General features: G+C 41.4%; 2 protein-coding genes across 2 annotated transcripts; both read right to left on the bottom strand.

Annotated features, from left to right (window-relative positions):
* Positions 1-7,151: 7,151 nt before the first annotated feature.
* On the bottom strand, positions 7,152-10,368 carry LOC123381509 (olfactory receptor 1G1-like). The gene is made up of 2 exons (XM_045042722.1): positions 10,285-10,368; positions 7,152-8,090 (listed from the first exon to the last, which is right to left on the bottom strand). The coding sequence occupies exons 1-2, from the start codon at positions 10,366-10,368 to the stop codon at positions 7,152-7,154; spliced, it is 1,023 nt and encodes a 340-aa protein (XP_044898657.1).
* An 8,010-nt stretch (positions 10,369-18,378) lies between these two features.
* Positions 18,379-19,412, bottom strand: LOC101084181 (olfactory receptor 1G1-like). The gene has a single exon (XM_004001198.4). It carries the CDS (start codon positions 19,318-19,320, stop codon positions 18,379-18,381), a length of 942 nt encoding a protein of 313 aa, XP_004001247.3. The 5' UTR covers positions 19,321-19,412.
* Between the last annotated feature and the right edge of the window lie 5,297 nt (positions 19,413-24,709).

The following is a 24,709-nucleotide window of genomic DNA, read 5'->3' as shown; positions in this document are numbered from 1 at the left end:
TTCCAAATTTTTTCTTGTTGTTGATTTTGAGTTTCATAGTGTTGTGGTCTGAAAATATGCACGGTATGACCTTGATCTTTTTGTACTTACTTAGGGCTGATTTGTGTCCCAGTATATGGTCTATTCTGCAGAACGTTCCATGTGCACTGGAGAAGAATGTATATTCTGCTGCTTTAGGATGAAATGTTGTGAATATATCTGTTAAGTCCATCTGGTCCAGTGTGTCATTCAAAGTCATTGTTTCCTTGTTGATTTTTTGATTAGATGATCTGTCCATTGCTGTGAGTGGGGTGTTGAAGTCTCCTACCATTATGGTGTTACTCTCGATGGGTTTCTTTATGTTTGTGATTAATTGACTTATATATTTGGGTGCTTTCACATTTGGTGCATAAATGTTTACAATTGTTAGGCCTTCTTTGTGGATATACCCCTTGATTATGATATAATGCCCTTCTGCATCTCTTGATACAGTCTTTATTTTAAAGTCTAGATTGTCTGATATAAGTATGGCTACTCCGGCTTTATTTTGTTGACCATTAGCATGATAGATGGTTCTCCATCCCCTTATTTTCAATCTGAAGGTGTCTTTAGGTCTAAAGTGGGTCTCTTGTAAGCAGCATATAGATGGATCTTGTTTTCTTATCCATTCTGTTACCCTATGTCTTTTGATTGGAGCTTTGAGCCCATTGACGTTTAGAGTGAGTACTGAAAAATATGAATTTATTGCCATTTTGATGCTTGTAGAGTTGGAGTTTCTGGTGGTGTTCTCTGGTCCTTTCTAATATTTGTTACTTCATATATATATGTATATTTTTTTTCCATGTTTTTTCCCCTCAGAGAGTTCCCCTTAAAATTTCTTGTAGGACTGGTTTAGTGGTCACAAACTCCTTTAATTTTTGTTTGTCTGGGAAACTTTTTATCTCTCCTTCTACTTTGAATGACAGCCTTGCTGGATAAAGAATTCTTGGCTGCATATTTTTGTGATTCAGCACACTGAATATATCCTGCCACTTCTTTCTGGCCTGCCAAGTTTCTGTGGATAGGTCTGCTGCAAACCTGACCTGTCTTCCCTTGTGTGTTAGGGACTTTTTTTCCCTTGCTGCTTTCATGATTCTCTCCTTGTGTGAGTATTTTGTGAATTTGACTATGATATGCCTTGTTGATGGTTGGTTTTTGTTGAATCTAATGGGGGTCCTGTGTGCTTCTTGGAATTTGATGTCTGTGTCTTTCCCCAGGTTAGGAAAGTTTTCTGCTATGCTTTGCTCACATAACCCTTCTACCCCTATTTCTCTCTCTTCCTTCTCTGGGACCCCTATGATTCTGATATTGTTCCTTTTAAATGAGTCACTGATCTCTCTAATTCTTAAATCGTGCTCTTTTGCCTTAGTCTCCCTCTTTTTTTCTGCTTCATTATTCTCTATAAGTTTGTCCTCTATATCGCTGATTCTCTGTTCTGCCTCATCCATCCTTGCTGCTGCTGCATCCATCCATTTTTTATTTCATTGAGACTATTTTTTTACCTCTTTTTCTCTTTAGAAAGGGATTCTAATCTATTTTCGACTCCAGCTAGTATTCTTGTTATCATGATTCTAAATTCTGGTTCAGACATCTAGCTTGTATCTGGGTTGTTTAAATCCCTGGCTGTCGTTTCTTTGTGCTGTTTCTTTTGGAGTGAATTCATTCGTTTTGTCATTTCGAAGGGAGAAAAGGAATTAATGAGGTAGAAAAATTAAAATAAAAAGTATTAAAATTAAAAAATTAAACACACACACACACGCAGAAAATCTAAAATACCTAGGAATAAATCTAACCAAAGAGGTGAAAAATCTATACACTGAATACTATAGAAAGCTTATGAAACAAATTGAAGAAGACACAAAAAAACGGAAAAAGATTCCATTTTCCTGGATAGGAAGAACAAATATTGTTAAAATGTCGATACTACCCAAAGCAATCTACATATTCAATGCAATCCTTATCAAAGTAACACCAGCATTCTTCACAGAGCTAGAACAAATAATCCTAAAACGTGTATGGAAAAAACTTGTATGGAAAATCTAATAAATGATGCTAGATCCTAGGTGTGTTTTTTGTGGGTGTTGAAAGTGGTTTGACAGATTAGAGAAAAAAAGGGGGGAAAGGAAATTGTTTGAGAATTTGAAAACATGAATACACTGAAATAGACTAAAATAAGATGATGGGAGTAAAATAGACTTTGAAAAAAATTACACAAAAGTAAAGAATATAGTAGGAAAAAAACAGAAAATATTTTTAATAAAAATTAAAAATAAAAGAATTTTTCTCTTTCTGTATTCAAGAAAAAGAAACTAAAAAGAAAAATGAGAAAAAAAATAAATCGTTTGAAAATTTGAAAAAGTGAATACACTGTAGTGGCCTAAAGTAAAATGATGGATGTAAAATAGAATTTGAAAAAATTTACATAAAAACAAAAAATATAGTAAAAAATTAAAGAAAAATATTTTTGATAGAAATTAAATGTAAAAATGAAGTTTTTCTCTTTCTGCATTCAAGAAAAAGAAAAGAAATGAAAAGGAGAAAAAAAAAGAAAAAAGGAAATCGTTTGAAAATTTGAAAAAGTGAATACACTGAAGTAGACTAAAATAAAATGATGGTAGTAAGACAGAATTTGAAAAAATTTACACAAAAGTAAAATATAGTAAAAAAATAAGGAAAATATTTTTAATAAAAATTGAAAATAAAAATGAATTTTTTTTCTGTATTCAAGAAAAAGAAAAGTAGTGTAAAAGAGAAAAAGAAAAGAATGTTGAATAGTTGGACCTGCTAACAGATTGAAATCGGACTGAAATTACTTCGTTTTCCCCTAGAAGTCAGACTATGTAGCGCTCTGTAGTCCATAAACTAAGCAGGCGGTGAGACTTGTGTTCTTAAAGAGTGAGGTTGGCCCAGTTGGGCGTGGCTCAGTGTAATGGCTCTGTTCTCCACTAGATGGCACTGCTAGCCTGCTGGGGTAGATTGTTGTGGCGCTCCTTGGTGTGTATGCATATGCCCTGGAGAGGTGAAAATGGCGTCACCTAGCTACCCAGTGTGTAGTATGGGTACTGTTCTCTCCGATCAGCAATCGCGCACCCGTCCTCTGTCTTCACCTTTCGTCCACTCCCTGCTTTTACACTGTGCGTGATCAGGCCCCAGGCAGTACACCTCTCTTGAGTTTTGTCTCAGATGTGGCTGTTTTCCCCAGCCCCTTACTTCTGAAGGACTGTGGCTTTGACCTGTTCCTCCCCTCTGCGAGAGGATCTCACTGAGCAATGGCCAAACAATGGCCGAATGTCAGCTGTACCCAGGAATGCTTGCTGGACCCTGCTGCTGCCGGAGCCCCGAGACTGTGGCCAGGTGCCAGCCCGCCCCAGAAAAAGTTTGCGAGATAGTGTAGCAGCAGCTTTTCACGGATTATGGAAAATCACAACACACATCTGGCACCAGGCTTCATCCTTAACACCAGTACCAGCTAATGTGGCCGCCTTCTGGCGTCTGCTGGGACCAGGTGGCTTCAACAGTCTCTACCAAATGTCCTTCCAGCAATGGAACCGCTTTTCCCCATGTGGCCTCAGAACCTCCCAGACCCCACTCTGTTCCTGGGGATTCACCCTTCCCACCAGAGCACCACCAGGTATTGAGCGGTGGAGTTGCAGACTTTGCACTCCCCTTGTTTACAGTCTTAATGAAATTTAAACCCTCTCCTTTCTCCTTTCTCCCGTTTTAGTTTAGTCCCTGTGGCTGTTCCCAATTTTCCACTTTCTGTCCAGCTGCTCTTGGGGAGGGGTGCTTTTCCCGTATTCTCCCCCCGCCCAGTCTCAGTCCTCTCTCCACCTGCAAAAGTGGCTCCCTGCCTGCCACCGGCTTCTCTCTCCCCAAGTTTACCTCTCCATGCCACATACCTGCTGAAGTCTGTAGTTCAGGTTGTGCAGATTGTCGTGTTAATTCTCCAATCAGTTTACTAGGTGTGTAGGATGGTTTAGTGTTGATCTGGCTGTATTTCATGGATGCGAGACACACACACACACACACACAGACACACACACACAAAGTATTTTTATTTTAACCGATTGAAGTCATCAATATATATTTTATCTTGTAAGCACTTTACTTGTGTCTGTTTGTAAAAGTCCTTTCTTGCCTGAGTTCAGGGAGACATTTTCCAACATTCTCTTTTAAAAACTTTATAATTTGGCTCTTCCCAATCAGTTCTTTAGAGAATTGTTTTTTTTGTGTGTGTGTATCTTGTGATGTGTGTGTGTGTGTGTGTGTGTGTGTGTGTGTGTATGTGTGTGGGGGGGGTCTATAGTTTATTTATTTTGACATCAAGAAACTAATTATTAAACAAATGGTTCTCCATGGACTCTTCTGAATTGCAATTATATGGAAATACCATCTGTAATTGAAATGCAAACTTGTTTCCTCCTTTAGAGGGTTTAAATATTTTATCTTTTTCTCCCTCTACTGCAGTGGGTGGGACCTCAGGTAAAATGTGGGCTAGCTGTGGTGAGAGCTGGTATTCTGTCTTTTTTTCTTTTTAATCTTTATTTTTGAGAGAGAGAGAGAGAGAGAGAGAGAGAGAGAGAGCGCGCGTGAGCGGGGGAGGGGCAGAGAGAGAGGGAGACACAGAATCCGAAGCAGGCTCCAGGCCCTGAGCTGTCAGCACAGAGCCCAACGCGGGGCTTGAACCCACAAACTGTGAGATCATGACCTGAGTCAAAGTCGGACGCTCAACTGACTGAGCCCCCCAGGCACCCCCCTACACCTGAAGGTAATATCACTCTACTATCTGTCAAGTATACTTCTGTCTATGCTTCATTTTTTCTGAAGATATTAAAAAAAATTTTTTTAAGTTTATTGATTTTGAGAGAGGCAGATACAGCATGAGTTGGGGAAAGGGAGAGAGAGAGGAAGAGACAAATCCCAAACAGGTTCTGTGCTGTCAGTGCAGAGCCCAATGTGGTGCTCGAACTCATGAACTGTTAGATCATGACCTGAGCTGAAACCAAGAGTCAGATGCTTAACTGACTGAGCCACCCAGGCATCCCTTTTCTGAAGATTTTACTTTTTTTTTTATGAATATAATTTACTGTCAGATTGGCTTACATACAACACCCAGTGCTCATCCCTACAAGTGCCCTCCTCAATGCCCATCGCCCATTTTCACTCTCCCCCACCCCCCATCTACCCTTAGTTTGTTCTCTGTATTTGTTTGGTCTCTTGTGGTTTGACTCCCCCCTCTCTGTGTAGATTTTACTTTTAAAGCAAAAGTAAAAGGGCGCCAGGGTGGCATGGTTCGTTGAGCGTTGGACTCTTGATTTCAGCTCAGGTCATGATCCATTGGTTCATGAGATAAAACCCTGCATCAGGCTTTGTGCTGATAGCATGGAGTCTACTTGGGCATCTCTCTCTCCCTTTCTCTCTCTGCCTTTACCCTGCCTGTGCTTTCTCCCTCTCTCTCAAATAAATAAATAAGATTTAAAAATGTATGTAATAAAGTAATGTCTGTACAAAATGTGAGGCTCAAACTTAGAACCCCAAGATTAAGATTTGCATTGGCCTTGTCAACTACACTTCAGTTAAAAAAACAATAGGGATAGGGATAGTGGCTCAGTTGGTTAAGCATCTGACTCTTGAATTTGCCTCAGGTGATGATCTCAGGGTTTGTGAGATCAAGCACCTCATCAGGTTCTGTGCTGGCAGTGTGGAGCCTGCTTGGGATTCTCTCTCTCCCTCTCTCTCTGCCCCTCTCCTGTTTGCATTCATGCTTTCTCTCTCTCTCAAAAAATAAAAAAATAATAAAAATAAAAGAATGAAATGGAAGAAAACGGTTAACAGACTGTGGAAAACAGTGCCTTCACCAACAATCAAAGAAATTAAAACTAAAGCAAGGAGATACCTTTTAGCTATCACATCATTTGTAATTAAGGGTACAGTGTGAACATCAAAATATGGAGAAGATGTAGACAAAAGAGCACCCTCATTTGGGAATTTTTGCAGAATGGATAAAGGGTCCTATACAGGTTAGATATTCCACTTTTAAAAATATTAAATATAACAGATTATGAACACATGTAAATATTTTTCAGAGATGTTCTTTGCATCATTACTTGTAATAGTGAAAGCTTAGAAACCCTCTAATCATTCAACAATGGTGAAATACCGTATATGTTATGGATATTTATTCTGATGTACTTTCAGAGAGCCAAATGTCCAGGAAGAGATAATAATATGGAGATAACTCATGAGATTAAGCAAAAAAGTATATATATTTGTACCAGCAGTATTTTCTCAACAAAGTAAAGGCAAAAAGTCATTAGAAAAAGACAGGCAGAAAATATTGTAAAATATTACCAGTGGTTTTCTTTATATGGAGGAATAGTGAGTGTTTTCTTTTTTCTTTTTTCCTATTTCTTATAGTTTACAAATTTACTATAGTAAGCATGGATTATTCTGTAGGTGAGACTTATGAAATAAACCCGAGTTTAAAAGCCAAAGAATCAAGGACTTGTCCATTACTAATAATTAGTCTGTCAGAATCTTAGATCTGATCCCTGATGTGTGATTTGGGGCCAGTCCTCTGAAGTGTCAGTGCCTAGTTTCTTCTCCTCAAATGATTCTTGTCTTCTTAGTCCCAGCAAATAGCGTGTCTTCTTGGTGCAGCCTTCTCCATGGGTAGGTTAGTCCCTATCAGTGAGTTGTTTCCAAAGCTGGGCTTGGAAATGGTCCCTGAAACTCCGAGCACTTGAGCCTTCCTGGTTGTGAGCATTTCTTGTAGCTGAGTGGGACCTGTTAGTCCCAGGCTGAACTGGTGCTACCTGGCTTCCTCCCAGCACCCGAATTCTGTCTGGTGTCATTCTTGGTGATTCCTACTCTCTGGCTTGGATCTGCTTGGACACCTATACCACTAGTCAAGTCACCCTGTAGGGATTGCTGGCCACTCATCTTCCAGGGGTACAGCTCTGTCCTGTAGCTCTGATTGTAATTGTGGCCAGTGAGGCATTCTCTGTTTGTTAAACCTGGTTGTGATGTTGAGCATCCATCTTGCTTGAACTTGAGTTTTCAAAATTACAATGGGGAAGTGCAGGGAGAAGGCATTTCAGAGAGCCTGAGCTCCCAGTCTGAGGAAGGACCCTCTACTGAGTAGAGCATCTTTCTGAGTCAAAGAGTCCCAACAGGGCCCCTTTCATGTCCCTGTTCCTCAGGCTGTAGATAAAGGGGTTCAGCATGGGGGTGACCATCGTATATACTACAGATGCCACCATTCCTATTTCTGCTGAATAGGTGGATGAGGGCTGGAAATACACCAGAAAGAGCGTCCCGTAGAAGAGAGTAACCACTGACAGGTGAGAGCCACAGGTCGAGAAGACCTTGTGCTTCCCCCCAACAGAGGGGATCCTGAGGATGGTGTGGATGATGTGGGCATAAGAGACCAGGACACAGGTGAGAGGGACCACACCTGAGAGGGCTGCTTCAGCAAACATCATGACCTGAAAGATCTGGGTGTCTGAACAGGCAAGTTTGAGGAGAGGGAGAAGATCACAGAAGAAGTGTGGGATGGCATGAGAGGCACAGAAGGAGAACTGAGACATGAGGAGGGTGAGCGAGGAGGCCAGGAGGTGGGAGCAGAGCCAGGATGCGGTGACCAGCAGCAGGCAGCGCTGGGGACACATGATCGTGGTGTAGTGGAGAGGAAGACAGATGGCCACGTAGCGGTCATATGCCATCACGGCCAGCAGGAAGTCATCCAGCAGGGTCAGTGCCATGAAGAAGTACATCTGCACGAGGCACCCAGTGTAGGAGATGGCATGGCACTGTTTCAGGATGTTTGCCAGCACCTTGGGGACAATGGTGCAGGTGAAGCAGGTATCGACGAAGGACAGGTTAGCCAGGAAGAAGTACATGGGGGTGTGGAGGTGCTGGTCAGAAACTATGGCCATGATGATGAGTAGGTTCCCCAACACGGTGACCAGGTACATGCCCAGGAAGAGTCCAAACAGGAGAGGCTGCTGCTCAGGGTGTGCAGAGAAGCCCAGGAGCAGGAAGTCAGAGACGCTGGTTTGGTTGCTGATTTCCTTCAAGGAGAGAAATTGGAGCAGAATCTTGCTTAAATGAAATTAAGCTCTGACTAGTACAGTTTGCTACTGGTCTGTTTTCTCCATACTTTGAAAGGTCACTGAGATTCACTAGCAGCTATAAGTGCAGGTTTGCAGATATGAGGACTGTGGTCTATGGTAGTGAGGTGTCAGAGTGGGGCCATAGTCTGCATTCTAGATTTCTGTAATGTGCCATGTTTTGCCATGGATTGTCTGAATGATACTGAATGGGGATTCACTGGAAAGAACTGCTTCACATTTAATTCCTTTTATAGTAAACATAGAGCAACACTTTGGATTATCTCTTTTTTGGAGGTACTTTTGGGATCATGCATCTACTAGGATTTCATGGACTCATGGAGTGCCTGTGTGCATGTGTCAAGTGTGCGGGGGCATATTGAGGGAGATGGAAGAGGAATAGCTTCTCCAGAGAGGAGCCAGCTGAGTCCAGGGGTCTCCAGGTGTATGGAGTGCTCTGGAGCCCTTTGTCTTTGAAGATCATTCCAATGGGTCACCGTGGACGTGAGAACATTGGAAACTGGGAAGCACTCTATCATTCAGGGCATATCATTTTCATTCTCCTCACCACCCTCACCATCAACACCTTTCTTTTTATCTTCTGGGCTTTGGCATCCTGGAGATGGGATGGGAATCTATTCTCTGTTTGTTATTCTTGGTCTGACCCTGGTTGGCCACTTAACTCTGAATGTGTGTTACCTCATTTGGACCTTGTGCAACACTTTCATGGAGTCATTGAAGCTATGACTGAGATGATATGTATGGAGGGCAGGTTACTATTGAGGGTGGTGATGCCCCTGTCTCTGTTAGTAGCAGTTGCTGAAATGTGAAGCGGAGACATAGGATGTCACGGAAAAGCATAGCATGCTGTGCTTGATGGCTCTGTTCCCCGCATGCCTTTTAACTTTGGGGGCTGTTTTCTCCCTTTGAGCCTTCCTTCCTTCCTCTGTATGATAGATACTAGCCCTACCTGAGAGGTCTGTTGAAGGGACCAAAGGCTGGAATCCGTTGAAGTTTCTTTATCAATCATGATGTGCAATCAAGATGAGAAATTCCCATGTTCCTGTTTGATGGTGTGGAGAAAGAAATGTGATGAACAGTCAGTGGCAGCACGGGTTAATGTCATGTTTATTTAGTGCTGTGATAAAAACATAATATACCCTCAGGAATCGGAATGCATTCCCCAATCTGTACTCTTGATGTGACTTTGAGGAGGTCATGGAACCTTATTTGGCTTTAGTTTCAACATCTGTTTAAATGCAGTAACAATTGAGTTTACTGAATATAGTGGTTATGAGGATTAAGTTGGATTAAAAATTATGGTATACTATTTAAACCAAGGGTGGCACATAGCAAGTGCTCAGTAAATAGGATTTAGCATTGTTACTGCTGTTTTTAATAAAACAGCAGTCATCTTGTACAAGGTGAGCCAAGCCGTACAGGGTGTTTTGTGGTTGTTGTGTTCTGGTCAATGTCTGCAGATTGGGCTTGTCAATTGTGAGATGTCAACACCCAATGCCACCACCACCGTCACCACCTTTCACATCAGCAGAAGCACTACCACCTTTGAAGGGTTATACCTCAGAACTGTCAATGCAAAGCATTTGTTTTAGCATCTGAAAGCCATGTGTAAACTTGGTTAAATAACTGAATCATCAGAGCCCCTCAAATTATTAGTGGAAGAATGGGAATAAATGAGTGTATCTGAAATAGTTATTTGCTGGCTCAACATTTTAGAAAGAGAAGGGTTGTGAAGAAGTGATTTGGGGTGGTGGCCGAGAGAGATTCTGGACCCACACCTGCTGAGTGGACTGAGAGGGACGTGTGCTTATTGTTGCCTAGGAGCTATGTGAACGTCACAGGTGGGGCTTGGGGAAGGGTGGTCTGAAGACCATTCTCTTCAGTGACTTCAAAGAGGACCATCAGGGACATGAAGGGCACCAGAGAAGGTGATCAGAAGAGCCAGAAATCGATTGGCAGATACAGGTATAGGATAGAGAGGAAAAAAGCAAAAGGAGAAGCCAAATTGCTATGCGCGCGCGTGTGTGTGTGTGCGCGTGTGTGTGTGTGTGTATGTGTGTGCGCGCGCGCAAGCATGCTTACAAGGGGCCTTAGGTGGACCGTTCATTCTCCATCCATATGCCTCAGTTCTTACCTGGACATGCTGGCCAGCCTCAGTCTCTGACACTTCCAGGAAGGAGATTGGGTTTGCTCTCCCACTGACTCTTTGAGAAGACATGGCTAGAGTCACTGAGCCCTTCCCTGTCTGTAGGAACAGCACGGACTGGAGACTCAGGTCCTTGGTGACATGTCAGGCACAGGAGCCAGGAGGGGCTGCTGACTTTTCACAGGTAGTGTCTCCTGGGACCCATTCCCAGATCTCCTAGTTAGAGCCTAGGTGGGGCGATTGTCCAACCTCCCAGCTGGCCCTTCTGCTTTGTGGTCCCCTGAGTCCCAGCAGTGCCAGTGATAAGACCGTTCAGATGACCAGATGGCCTTCCTGGTTTTCCCTGGGGTGACGTGCTGCTTGGATCCATCCTCGTAGCCCTGATCCTGACCGGGGTCTGGCTCTACCATGGAGTCACACTTTTCTAATTGGAGCCCAGTCCCCATGGATGGAATGCAGTATGTCCTAGAAAACAAGGGGAGCAATGTAGATAAAATAGCACAATCAACACCTTCAATTGTCGTATAGTAGAAATAGTAGCAGGAATATTCCTATTTTCTCTGACTCCAGAGAACAGAGATAGAAGCACTATGTGGTCTCGACATCAGGCTTGGGATACAGTTTCTGAATATATTTATCTTTTGTTGTAATTTTACCTTACATAAAAAAGCTTATAAAATGTGTATGTGCTGTTGAAGGAGAGATAATAAAATTACTGACCACTCTCCCACCACTCAGCTTCAGTGGTATATAGTTCAATCTTGTAGAAGCCCTGTGTGTACGTGTGTTTAATCATATCCTTTCTTCCCCATTTTGAGGAAATAACCATTGTGAATATGGGTACTATTTCTTTCTGTTCTTTATAGCTTTGCCACATGTGCGTTGTTGAAGATGTAACCACCATTGGATCCATAAGTTGTCCCCAGGTAACGGGAGGCTCCTCACCTCTCCTCTCCTCGGAATGTAGCTCGGCCCTTGTTCCCACAGTGGGAGCCGGTGTCAAGGTCACAGCCCTGAGAGAGCAAGGTGCTGTTGAGACCTTCTGGAGGGCGAAGTGACTGAACCCCTATGAGGCCTCTCTCTGTATAAACTTTTAGGATTCTGGCAGGCAGGTGTGGGTATCAACTTGTCTTGGGGTGCCCAAGACACATGCCTTGTGCGTTAAGTTCCCTTGCTTATTAGCACTGCTCCCTACCAATCCAGAGTGGCCTGCCTCTTTCCTTGTTCTGTCCCTGCCCTCTGTGTACTGTGGCCAGTTTGCGGAGCAACACGCATAGATGTCTAAACTGTATGGTTTACTCTAAATTTGCCTGTTCTTGTCATTTATGCGAATGGAATTATACTTTTTATATTCTTCTGTAGATCGCTTATATTGCTCTGCATTATTCTTCCACATTTGTTCATGGGACGCCTGTAACCGCAGGGCGTTCCCGTTCAGTGTCGTCTCATACACCCCTCACTCTACACCCTTGCTGCCTGCTGACGTTTCAGTTTCAGAACTTCTGGCTTGGGAATTACTGTGTGTGTATGTTGTCTGTGATTCTCTCAGCGGATTCTGGGGTAGCATTCCATAATCAAACACATGGCACTTCCACGACAGAATGAATGCATATTCCCGCTGAGTACAACTAGTTGAGAATGTAAATACTCTTGTGTAAATTCGGATCATGTTTTGTTGCTCAATGAGTTCACTGAGAACATACAGAAAATCCTTCTCTCCTGAGAGATTTTTTATGATAGAAATGTAGATAGATATTCTGGTGCCTATGTAGTAGTAATTGTTGTATTTAAAATAATTAATCGGGTGCCTGAGTGGGTGTGTTGGTTGAGGCTCCAACTCTTTATTTCAGCTCGGGTCATGGTCCCAGGGTCATTTGATCAGGCTCCATGTCAGGCTTTGTGCTGTGTGGAGCCTGCTTAGGATTCTCTCTCTCTCTCTCTCTCTCTCTCTCTCTCTCTCTCTCTCTCTGTCCTTCTCCAGTCACTCTCCCTCTAAAAAAGTAAATAATAAAAAATAATAATATAAAGATGGATAGACTTAAAAAAGTTATCAGCGTAGAGTAACACATACAGAAAACTGCAGAAAACAGAAACCTTGCACCCGGGAAATTATTAGAAAGCAGTCACCTATGTATCACTTCCCAGATTTAGAAGTAAAACATTGCCAGCACATCTGAAGCTCGTTTTGTGTATCTTGCTAAATCATTACTTTTCTCTCCTTCTCAGAGAAAAATAATCCCTATCCTCTTTAACAGTTTATTTTATCTTTGCCTGTTTCTGAACTTCAGTAAACACACTCACTCATTATGTATTCTGGTTTCTGGCTTCTTTTCTTCGAAATTTTACTTGTGTGAGATTCATCTAGATAGGTGTATGTAGTGGCAGTCTGTTCATTACCATCGAGGTGAGTTGCTCCACTGTAACCGTGTGTGTTACTCACACACTGTAAGGTTGAAGGAATAGTTGGCTTTGTGGCTGTTAGGACTGATATTAGGATGATCATTCTTGTACATGTTTCTTGGTGTGCACACGCATTCCTTTCTGTCGTGGACATGCCTAGGAGTGGCACTGCTGGGATCTGAGATGTCCATATCCCCCCATTTAGTGCACACATCAAGTTGACTTCCAAAGAAATTGTGTCAAGTTGCACTTGTACCAGCAGTGTGTGCGAGTGCTGGCTGCACCACATCCTTGATAACTCTTGGTGGTTTTAGCCTTTTCCGTTGTGGTCATCATGTTGGGTGTGCTTTGGGGGACATCTCCTGATGCTTTGATTTCATGTTTCAGTGATTAATCATGAGATGGAGGACCCTGTAAATACTTATTAGTATTTTCATTTCCTTATTTTGAAACTGCTTGTTTAAAGTTTTGTTCATTTTTCCGTTTAGTTATTTGTTATATTCTAATGTATTTGTAGAACTATTTAGAGCTATTTATTTAATCTAGATACTAGCCTTTTGTTGATTTATGCATTATAAATATTTCTTATATCTTGGTGGTTTGTCTTTTCACTCATTATAGTGCTGTTTGCTAAATAAATATTTTTACTTTAACTGATTGAATTCAAGTGTTTGTGTGTGTGTGTGTGTGTGTGTGTGTGTGTGTATGTGTATAATTTTTTTTCCTTAGCGTTTTGTGTCCAGTTGAAGAAGCCCTTTCTTTCCTGAGTTGAGGCAGACATTTTCCACCATTCTCTTTTAAAAACTTTATAATAATGCTCTTCCCAATCAGTTGTTTAGTACACTTGGAATTGATTTTTGTGTATGTTATGAAGTGTGTGTGTATGTGTGTGCAGGTGTCTATATTTATTTGTTTTTACATCAGTATAGCTAATTATTAAACAAATCGTTGCTCCATAGACTCTTCTGAATTGCAATTATATGGAAATATCATCTGTAAACAAAATGCAGCCTTGTTTCCTCCTTTACAGAGTTTAAATCTTATTTTTTTTCCTCTCCTGCAGTGGGTGGGACCTCAGGTGAAGTGTGGGCTAGCTGTGGTGAGAGCTGGTATTCTGTCTTGTTCCCCATTTAGACAGCAGAGATTTAAATGTATAAGCTTTATATATTTTATGTGCTGTGTGTTTGCAAAAAGGCAATTTTTTTTGAGATTAAGAAAGTTTTCTTCTATCCACATTTTGCTAGGAGGACTTTTCAGTGAGTGGATGTTGAATTGTATGACATGTTTTTTCTTTTTTCTTCCATCTTTTGAGATGTTCTTGCATCTAATGATTTTTGTCCTTTGCTTTGTAAATATGGTGACTTACTTTGATTGACTTTTGAGTGTTAAATCAACCATACCTTCCTAGGAAAACTCAACTTGGTAATGATATATCTTATTGTCTCTGCATTGTTGTGATCATATTGCTAATATTTTAGTTTGAATTGGTATGTTTATTTTATAAAATTTGTGATGCATTTATCTTCATGGAGATCAACTTGTAATGGTAATTTTTTTTGCAATGTTCCTGTCACTTTTTGGTATGAATGTTGTGCTAATCTCATAAAGGGAATTGAGTGAATATTCCTCATTTTCTTTTTTTTAAATTTTAATATAACATATCTTTTTAAATTTTAATTAAGCTCCACACCCAACATGAGCCAGCCCGGTGCCTCTCTAATTTTTTTGAAAGGGTTTGGAAGCTTGAAATATTTTCCTGGTTGGATTGTGTATAGACACTCACTCTTACAGACATTTGGGCCTGAAACTTTCTTTGAGGAAAGCCTACACATTCAGCTTCTTCAATGGTGATATGTCTATTTCAGTTTTCTATTTCTTACTAAATTAGTTTTGATGAGTTATATTTTTCTAGAAACTTGTGTTTAATCTAAAATTTAAAATTTATATATCATTGTGGGGCACCTGGGTGGCTCAGTCGGTTAACTGTCTGGCTCTTGATTTTGGCCCAGGTCATCATCTTGTGCTTCGTTGGATTGAGCCCCATGTCAGGCTCTGCGCTGACAGCATGGAGCCTATTTGGGATTCCGCCCCCCCCCCCAGAATAAATAAACTTTAACATTGTTCATAATATTCTCTTTATTTAATATCAGAGTAATGTCACTTTCTTCATTCTTGTTACTGATGATTGGTGTTTTCCCCATCTGACCATTTTCATCAGAGGAGTATAAATGATCTTTTCAAAAAATAATCTTTTAGCTTTGTTGGTCTTCTCTATCGTATGTTTTTTTTCTATTTTGTTGTATTTTTCTGTCATCTGTTTTCTTCCTTGGACTGATTTTATTGTTCTTTTTAAGATGGATTCTAAGCTTATTTTGCAGACTTTTCTTTTCTAATATTTGCATGTAACTGTAAGAACTGTAAGTTTCCTGTGAAGAATTTCCTGTAAATAATGTTTCAAAATTGTTTTTTTTAATTTCAGTTAGTTAACATACAATGCAATATTGGTTTCAGGAGTAGAATTCAGTGATTCATCACTTACATACAACATCCAGTGCTCATCACAAGTGCCCTCAATACCCATCACCCATCTAGCCCATCTCCCAACCACCTCCCTCCTTCAATCCTCAGTTTGTTCTCTGTCGTTCAGAATCTTCTATGGTCTTTTCCCCTCTCTTCACTTCCCCCTGCCCCATATGTTCATCTGTCTTGTTTCTTAAATTCCACATGTGTGTGAAATCATATATTTGTCTTTCACTGATTTACTATTTCGCTTAGCATAATGCAGTCTAGCTCCATCCATGTCATTGCAAATGACAAGACTTTATTCTTTTTGATGGCTGAGTAATATTTCATTATATATGTGTATATATATACATATATATGTGTATATGTATACATATATATATGTATATGTATGTCACATCTTCTTTATCTATTCATCAGTTGATGGATATTTGGGCTCTTTCCATCATAATTGGTTTTCATTCATATAAAAATTTTTTCTAATAGCCATTATGATGTCTTTTACTCCTAAGATTATTTCTAGCTGAGTTTCCTAACACCCAAATATACACTTATTGTGGGGAGCATATTGTGATGTATATAATTGTCAGATCTCTATGTTGTACACCTGAAAGCAATATTATTATATTACATGTCAAGTGTACTTCTATCTATGCTCATTTTTTCTTTCTGAAGATTTTACTTAAAAGTAAAAGGGTATGGGAGTGACTCAGTCGGTTGAGCATCTGACTCCTGATTTCGGCTCAGATCATGATTTCATGATTCATGAGATCAAACCCCTCATCAGGCTTTGTGCTGATAGCACAGAGTCTGCTTGGCATTCTCTCTCTGTGTCTCTTTCTGTCTCTCCCCGTTCCTGCTCTCTCTCTGTCTCAAATAAATAAAGATTTAAAAATGTATATCATAAAGTAATTCTATACACTACATGGAGCTCGAACTTATGACCCCAAGATCATGAGTTGTATGCTCCACCCACTGAGCCAGCCAGGCGCCTCAGTCAACTACACTTCAGTTAAAAAAGGAATAGGGGCACCTTGGTGGCTCAGTTAGTTAAGCATCTGACTCTTGAATTTGGCTCAGGTCATGAAATCAGGGTTCCTGAGATCAAGTCCCACATCAGTTTCTGTGCTGGAAGGTTGGAGCCTACTTGTGATTCTCTCTCTCTCCCTCTGTCTCTGCCTCTTTGCTCACAATCAGGCTCACTCTTTCTCAAAAAAAAAAAAAAGATGGGGCACCTGGGTAGCTCAGTTGGTTACGTGTCTGACTTAGGCTCAGGGCATGATCTCATCGTTCATGAGTTTGAGCCCTGTGTCAGACTCTGTGCTGATAGCTCAGAGCCTGGAGCCTGCTTCGGATTCTGTGTCTCCCTTTCTCTCTGCCCCTCCCCTGCTCATGCTCTCTCTCTCTCTCTGTCTCTCAAAAATAAATAAACATTGAAAACAATTTTTTAAAAAGAAAAAGAAAAGAGTGAAATGGAAAAAAATGGTTAACAGACTGAGGAAAATAGTGCTTTCACCAACAATCAAAGAAATTAAAAGTAAAGCAAGGAGATACCATTTTGGCTATCCTGTCATTTGTAATTAAGGATACAATGTGAACATCAAAATATGGAGAAGATGTAGACAAAAGGGCACTCTCATTTGGGAATTTTTGCTGGCTGAATAAATGGTCCTGTAAAGGTACTACTTAGATATCCTACTTACTTTATCTATTATCTATCTATCTATCTCTCTATCTATTTTTTTTTTTTTTTGAGAGAGAGAGCATGAGCAGTGGAGAGGGGCAGAGGGAGAGATAGAGAATCTTTAAAAATTTTTTAAATGTTTATTTTTGAGAGAGAGGGAGGGAGAGAGAGAGAGAGAGACAGAGAGAGGGAGAGAGCTAGAGTGAGGGAGGGGAGGAGGAGAGAGAGAGGGAGACACAGAATCCGAAGCAGGCTCCAGGGTCTGAGCTGTCAGCACAGATGTGGGTCTTGAACTCATGAACTGTGAGATTATGACCTGAGTTGAAGTCAGACACTCAACTGGCTTGAGCCACCGAGGTGTCCCATAGATATTCTACTTTTAAAAATATTAAATATGATATATGAAGATAATTTTTTTTTGGAGACTTTCTTTGCATCGTTATTTGTAATAGTGAAAGCTTAGAAACTTTCATCCCCCTAATCATCCAACAATGGTGAAATGCCGTATACATCATGGGCATTTTTTATAATGTATTCTCAGAGAGCCAAATGTTCAGGAAGAGATAATAATATGGAGACAATTCATGTTATAAGATTAAGCAAAAAAGTATATATAATTGTACCAGCAGTATTTTCTCAACAAAGTAAAGGCAAAAAGTCATTAGAAAAAGATAGGTGAGAAATACTGTGAAATCTTATCAGTGGCTTTCTTTATATGGAGGGATAGTGAGTGTTTTCTTTTTTCCTATTCACGTTTTACAAATTTACTATAATGAGCATGGATTATTCTGTAGGTGAGACAAATGAAATAAACTAGAATTTAGGTACCAAAGAATCAAGGACTTGTCCATAACTAATAATTACTCTCTGTCAGAATCTTAGATCTGATCACTGATGTGTGATTTGGGGCCAGTCCTCTGAAGTGTCGGTGCCTAGTTTCTTCTCCTCAAATGATTCTTGTCTTCTTAGTCCCAGCAAATAGCGTGTCTTCTTGGTGCAGCCTTCTCCATGGGTAGGTTAGTCCCTATCAGTGAGTTGTTTCCAAAGTTGGGCTTGGAAATGGTCTCTGAAACTCCGAGCACTTGAACCTTCCTGATTGTGAGCATTTCTTGTAGCTGAGTGGGACCTGTTAGTCCCAGGCTGAACTGGTGCTACCTGGCTTCCTCCCAGCACCCGAATTCTGTCTGGTGTCATTCTTGGTGATTCCTACTCTCTGGCTTGGATCTGCTTGGACACCTATACCACTAGTCAAGTCACCCTGTAGGGATTGCTGGCCACTCATCTTCCAGGGGTGCAGCTCTGTCCTTTTCCAGTATCTCTGATTGTAATTGTGGCCAGTGAGGCATTCTCTATTAAACCTGGTTGTGATGTTGAGCATCCATCTTGCTTGAACTTGAGTTTTCAAAATTACAATGGGGAAGTGCAGGGAAAAGGCATTTCAGAGAGCCTGAGCTCCCAGTCTGAGGAAGGACCCTTTACTGAGGAGAACATCTTCCCCAGCCAAAAAGTCTCCACAGAGCCCCCTTCATGTCCCTGTTCCTCAGGCTGTAGATAAAAGGGTTCAGCATGGGCGTGACCATCGTATATATCACAGATACAACCATTCCGGTGTCTGCGGAGTAGGAGGATGAGGGTTGGAAATACACCAGAAAGAGTGTCGCATAGAAGAGAGTAACCACTGACAGGTGAGAGCCACAGGTAGAGAAGACTTTGTGTTTCCCCCCAGCAGAGGGAATCCTGAGAACTGTGTGCATGATGTGGGCATAAGAGACCAGGACACAGGTGAGTGGAATCATGCCGGAGAGAACTGCTTCAGTTAACATCGTGACTTGAAAGATCTGGGTGTCTGAACATGCAAGTTTGAGGAGTGGGGGTACATCACAGAAGAAGTGTGGGATGGCATGAGAGGCACAGAAGGAGAACTGAGACATGAGGAGGGTGAGCGAGGAGGCCAGGAGGTGGGAGCAGAGCCAGGATGCGGCGACCAGCAGCAGGCAGCGCTGGGGACACATGATCGTGGTGTAGTGGAGAGGAAGGCAGATGGCCACGTAGCGGTCATATGCCATCACGGCCAGCAGGAAGTCATCCAGCAGGGTCAGCGCCATGAAGAAGTACATCTGCACGAGGCACCCAGTGTGGGAGATGGCGTGGCGCTGTGTCAGGATGTTCGCCAGCACCTTGGGGACAATGGTGCAGGTGAAGCAGGTCTCGACGAAGGACAGGTTAGCCAGGAAGAAGTACATGGGGGTGTGGAGGTGCTGGTCAGAACCAATGGCCATGATGATGAGCAGGTTCCCCAACACGGTGACCAGGTACATGCCCAGGAAGAGTCCGAACAGGAGAGGCTGCTGCTCAGGGTGTGCAGAGAAGCCCAGGAGCAGGAAGTCAGAGATGCTGGTTTGGTTTTTAATTGCCATTTAAAGTGGAACAGGTTCAGGAAAATCTTGCTTAAATGTACATAGACTCCAAAAGGTTATATCATTCAACGCCTCTCCTCTCTTTTCTGTGTTCTTTTCAAAGGTCACAAGAATGCACTCCTGTCTCTCATGGTGGGTTGTAAGCACGTACAGGGCCGAGAACTGTGGACAGCGACAGTGGGTGATCTTGGGAATGAACTTTGCATTTCAGCGGTCTCAGAGTTGTCTTGTAGACCTCCTGGATGAGGTTGAACTGGAGCTTAGCTAAGAAGAAACCTCCTAGGTTTTAGTCCACTCTTCACCTTTTTAAAAAAGTGAAAATATCAGTCTCATATGCTTGTGAGGCCTGAATAGGATCTCTTGAGGATCTGCATTTACTACACAGTTGTTAAGGAGAGTCATCTCTCTCTCAACCCTCATTGCTTTTTATATTTTGGGTAAATTATCTGTAACCTTTGAGTCTCATTTTCTTCACCTGTATGATGTGGACATAAACCTATCATATAAGACTGTTGAAAGCATGAAAATACCAGAATCAGTTAAAGGTTTTTTCAGGACCTTTGGATGGAAAATCCCAAGGAGAGATTTTATGTTGTGCATTTGGATGGTATGGAAAGATGAACACACACACAGTCAGCGCCAGCTGTGCGAATGTCATGATGTGGTGATGAGATACGTTGCCTCTGGGTCTGACAAACCTTCACTGGGCCACCAGCCTCCTTGTGTGCTGTGATGTTGAACAGGTCTACACGGTTTTCTGGCCTCAGTTTCTGCATCTGCTTAATGAGAGTAATAATGCTGAAATCAGAACTTTGTTGAGGATTAAATCAGGTAAGGATTGTAAAGAGCTAGAACAGTGACTGACTTATATCAACTGCTTGTCAAATAGTAGATTTTCATGAGATTATTGTTTACTCCTGATGGATTTAACAGAAGAAAGGTGCCTTCTGGAGTGACCAACTAGTCCTCTGTGTTTATCCAGGACTTTTCTGCTTTCAAAACTGAACACCTCACTCCCAGGAAACTCCCTCAGTCCTGAGAAAATTGGACTTTTCTTGGTCCCGGTCTGTGGGAAGTTGAGCTCTGAAAACTGTAAAGTTTCACAGAGTTGTAAATACCATAGTCACCAATATCACCATTGTGACCTTGGATGGCAATGGTTCTGACCTAGTAGTACCATGACAGAGCATCCATTTGGACTTGTGACATGTATAGGCCCAGGTTTGAATCCCAGGCATACCATCTCGGTCAAATCATTTACCTTCTAGAACCTGAATTGTAAAATGAGCCTAAATAAATCTAAATAGCATATACCTCTGAGTCTTAAATTAAAAAAAAAAAGAGATAGGACTTGTTGACCTGTTAATGGTTGTGGAGATTATTTCACTCCTTGGATGGTGGTATAGACTGATTCCAGAAGCCATTCACAATCCAGTGGGTTAGGAGTGAATTGTCTATGCACAATCCAGGGGTTCTCAGCATTGTTATTGCACAGCTACCATGTCTTGGCCACTGCCGGGGGCTTGGGGACCACTTGCACTAACTTCAGGCTGGACACTCAGGGAATTCATGGATATCAAATCAAAGCTTTTCTCATGGTGGTTAAGAGAGCCAGGTTCTATTTGGCTGAGAGTGAGGAAGGGACAGGAAAGGAGGAAGGAATAGGGGAGGAGGTGTTTGTGTGTGACCAATGCCTCCCACCTCTACCCCCTCAGGTCTTACCTGGAAATTCTGATCATCCTCACATTTTGTCACCATCATTAGATATTTTTTTAAACAATTTAACGTTTATTTATTTTTGAGACAGAGAGAGACAGAGCATGAATGGGGGAGGGTCAGAGAGAGGGAGACACAGAATCTGAAACAGGCTCCAGGCTCTGAGCTGTCAGCACACAGCCCGATGAGGGGCTCGAACCCACAAACTGTGAGCTCATGACCTGAGCCTAAGTTGGCCGCTTAACCGACTGAGCCACCCAGGCGCCCCGTCCCCATCACTAGATGTTTTGTCTGCCTTGCCAGTTTGGTTTGCCTTTCCTTCTTCTCTTCAAGAGGACTTGCTACAACCTCAGTTTGTTTCCTTCTCTGTAACAGCAGCATGGACTAAAGATTTGGGGCTGGAGCAACCTGTCCTCAGGAACAGGAACCGGGAGGAGCTGTGGGCTTTTCACATGGAGTATCTCCTGGGACCTAATCCCCAACCTCCTAGTTAGAGACAAAATGGGGCAAATGTCCAACCTCCCAGCTGGCCCTTCTGGGCCTTGGATTTGTGAGTCCCAATAGTGTCAGGAGCACTTTTGTCTCAGAGTGACCAGGTCTGTGACTCCTGAGAGTACCACACCTGGTACCCTTGCCCTGGGCACAAGCCGGGGAGGGGTTGCCTTCTCCCCCCACCCTAATCTGCCAAGGAGTGTGTACTCTAATCAGATTCTAATCCTCTTAAAGAAACCCTATTATTTTTCAGAAAATAATAATAATAAGTGAATTGGACAGGTTTGATGTAGGGTGGGCTACACATTGTCTTCAGATTCTTACTGTTCTATGAACAGATGTGTTTCCTGTGACTCTAGAAGGCAGAGCGATGGCTCATCTATAAAAACCTACTGAAGTAATAGAGGCTTCTGCACACAAAATTCCCTTAAATTTTATAAATTGCAAAATAAATCATATATAAAAATGAGTATATAAAACACATGGGACACTTTTCTTATGGTTTTACCAGTTATGTCTATGTGTGAAAATCATGTATTGTTTATATTTGCCTCTTCTTGTCTTTTACATGAATGAAATCATTTAGCTTCTTTCACTCAATTTTATGTTTTTTTAAAAAATTTTTATTTGAATATAGTTGGCACATGATGTTACATTAGTTTCAGGGGTACAGCACAGTGATTCAGCAAATCTATACGTCATGCCGTGGTCACCACAAGTTAAGCTAGCATCTGTCACCATCCAATGCTGTTACAATACCACACATTCCCTACACTGTACCTTTTATTCATTCCATGACTTTCGGAAGCCTATACCTCCTACTTGCCTTCACCCATTTTGCCCACTCCCCAGTCTCCTCCCCCCTGACAGCCATCAGTTTGTTTTCTGTATTTACAGTCTGATTCTGCTTTTCCTTTGTTTATTCATTTGTTTTGCTTTTTAGATTCCACACATAAGTGAAATCATATGGTATTTGTCTTTCCCTGTCTGACTTATTTCCCTTAGGTAATGCTCTCTAGGTCCATCCATATTCAATTTTATGTTGTTGCCATTCATTCATATGGAAAGTTGTAGCTACAGGTCATTCTTTTTCACCAATGTGTAAGAAAGGTTCACAGTGTCCTACATAACATCATTAGGGCTTTTCATTTTGGAAATCAGAATCTTTCTAGTTTTAGACTTATAGAATTGTACATATTTATGGTGATTTGATATGCATATGCTTTGTGGAATGATGACCACAATAAACACATCCATCAATTCAGAGTTACCATTTGTTTTGTGGTGAGAATGCTTAAGATTATTTACTCTCTCAGCAAATTGCAAGTATATAATTCGATATTGTTAATGGTCATCACCAGGCTGTATGTTAGATCCCAGAACTTACTCATCTTATAGCTGAGAGAGAGAGAGAGAGAGAGAGGGAGAGAGAGAGAGCGAGTGAGCACAAGCAGGGAAGGGGCAGAGAGAGAGAGAGAGAGAGAGAGAGAGAGAGAGAGAGAAAGTGGGAAACACAGAATCTGAAACAGGCTCTAGGCTCTGAGTTGTCAGCACAGAGCCCGACGCAGGGCTCAAACTCACTAATTGTGAGATCATGACCTGAGCTGAAGTCAACGCTTAAATGACTGAGCCACCCAGGAGCCCCTGAAAGCTTGTACTCTTTGGAGAGCAATGTAATCATCTACCATAACTTCTCTTTTCCTCTGCAGGAAGGTTCCTACATTTCCCCCCTCCCTCTTTTGTATCCAGTCCCCTTAGTTCCTCCTGGGTAAAGTTATATTTTTGTCCCCCATCTTTTCTTCACTTGTCTCCTTCATATCTCACAGCTTTAGATTGTATTTCAGAACTTTGAAGTGCTGAACAGCATTCCTCATGAAGGTTCTATTTGATAGAGGAATTATTTGAACATTATTGGAAATGAAGATGGGATGGAGGGAGGAGGGAGGGAAAAAGGAGGCTGGGGGACATTTTGTTGTTGTGGGTATTGGGGAGGCCTTCTCTGTACCCACTGGAATTATTAAAAATATTGACAACATAGTTATAAGGTCCTAAGGACAGGATCATTTATAGTGAAACACTTGGAAATACTGAAATAGTTTCAGGAGACACTTAGACTGAACTCACTTGGAGTAAGTTCACTCCAATATGACTATTTCCCACTTCACTACAAAACTTTGAACGTTATTTGGGAAGGGTCTATAGACACACTTTCATATACTTTTGATGTAATGGCTGAAATTTATTTGGAGCTTGCTATGTGCAAGACACTATTCCAAATACTTAAAACAGAAATAGTATACGTCTTAGGACACTTGTTATATCATTCAATCCTCACAACAATCCACTTTGCATATGACAACTGAGGGACAGAGAGGTTAATGTACTTGCCCAAGATCAGAGTTGGTGATGGTGGATTTGGGCCTCCAGTACAAGCAGTATAATTTCAGAACTAGGGAACAGAAGCTCAGAGGGGTTAAGTAAATAATCAAAAGTTGTTAAATTTGGAATTTTTCCTTTGACACCCACAACCACATGGTGAGATTACTTTTTGTATGCATTATGTAGGTGAAGAAAATTGTCTACTTCAGTAGACTTTGTGGGTTGATTATGGTCACAATTTGTGGGACTGAGTTGTAACGTAAGTGCTTGACGTCATAATCTTAGGGTCTTATTACCATACTGGTGAAGCTGCCTTCTCTGAAAAATATGTGAACAGCTTTGGGGAAGTTATGAGCTATTCTAAAAGTAACAAGAAGATCTACTAGCTAGACCCAAGGGGATTGTGCCTAAGATGATTAACTCATATGATGAGGACATTGACTTACTGAGGCTTCTTAGGAGCTGACCCATATCCTAATGGTTTAAAAAAAATCCCTACAGAAGTTTTTCCTGATTTTCATCAGGACATTTTACACAACATTGGTCACAACTGTGACAAACATGAGACAGAGACCGCAAGAGAAAAAAGTAAACTATGTGTCTAATACAGTAAGGCATCAATATCTGTGTCTCATATTATTTTTACCAAGAAGTATAATAACCTTCTATTGTAATTGTCTCATTCCCCCTCACTGGACTGTGATTAACTTTGAAGACAGAGCTATGATTGAGGTATCTTTGCAATATTTTAATTATTAAGTACAGTTCCTGGCACATAGCAGGTGTTTCATGGGTTCTTATT

This window comes from Felis catus, chromosome D4 (genome assembly GCF_018350175.1).
Source record: "Felis catus isolate Fca126 chromosome D4, F.catus_Fca126_mat1.0, whole genome shotgun sequence".
In the NCBI taxonomy this organism is placed as follows: Eukaryota; Metazoa; Chordata; class Mammalia; order Carnivora; family Felidae; genus Felis; species Felis catus.
Note: the sequence above shows the minus strand (reverse complement) of the source record. Positions and strands in the feature narration are given on the sequence as shown.

Bases quoted from the DNA above. Each gene is read 5' to 3' on its own strand.
- LOC123381509 (XM_045042722.1), bottom strand. From the start codon at position 10,368: ATGTCTTCTCAAAGAGTCAGTGGGAGAGCAAACCCAATCTCCTTCCTG. The intron at 8,091-10,284 runs GTAAGAACTGAG...CTCTCCTTGAAG, and splicing joins AGGCTGGCCAGCATGTCCAG to GAAATCAGCAACCAAACCAG.
- LOC101084181 (XM_004001198.4), bottom strand. From the start codon at position 19,320: ATGGCAATTAAAAACCAAACCAGCATCTCTGACTTCCTGCTCCTGGGC.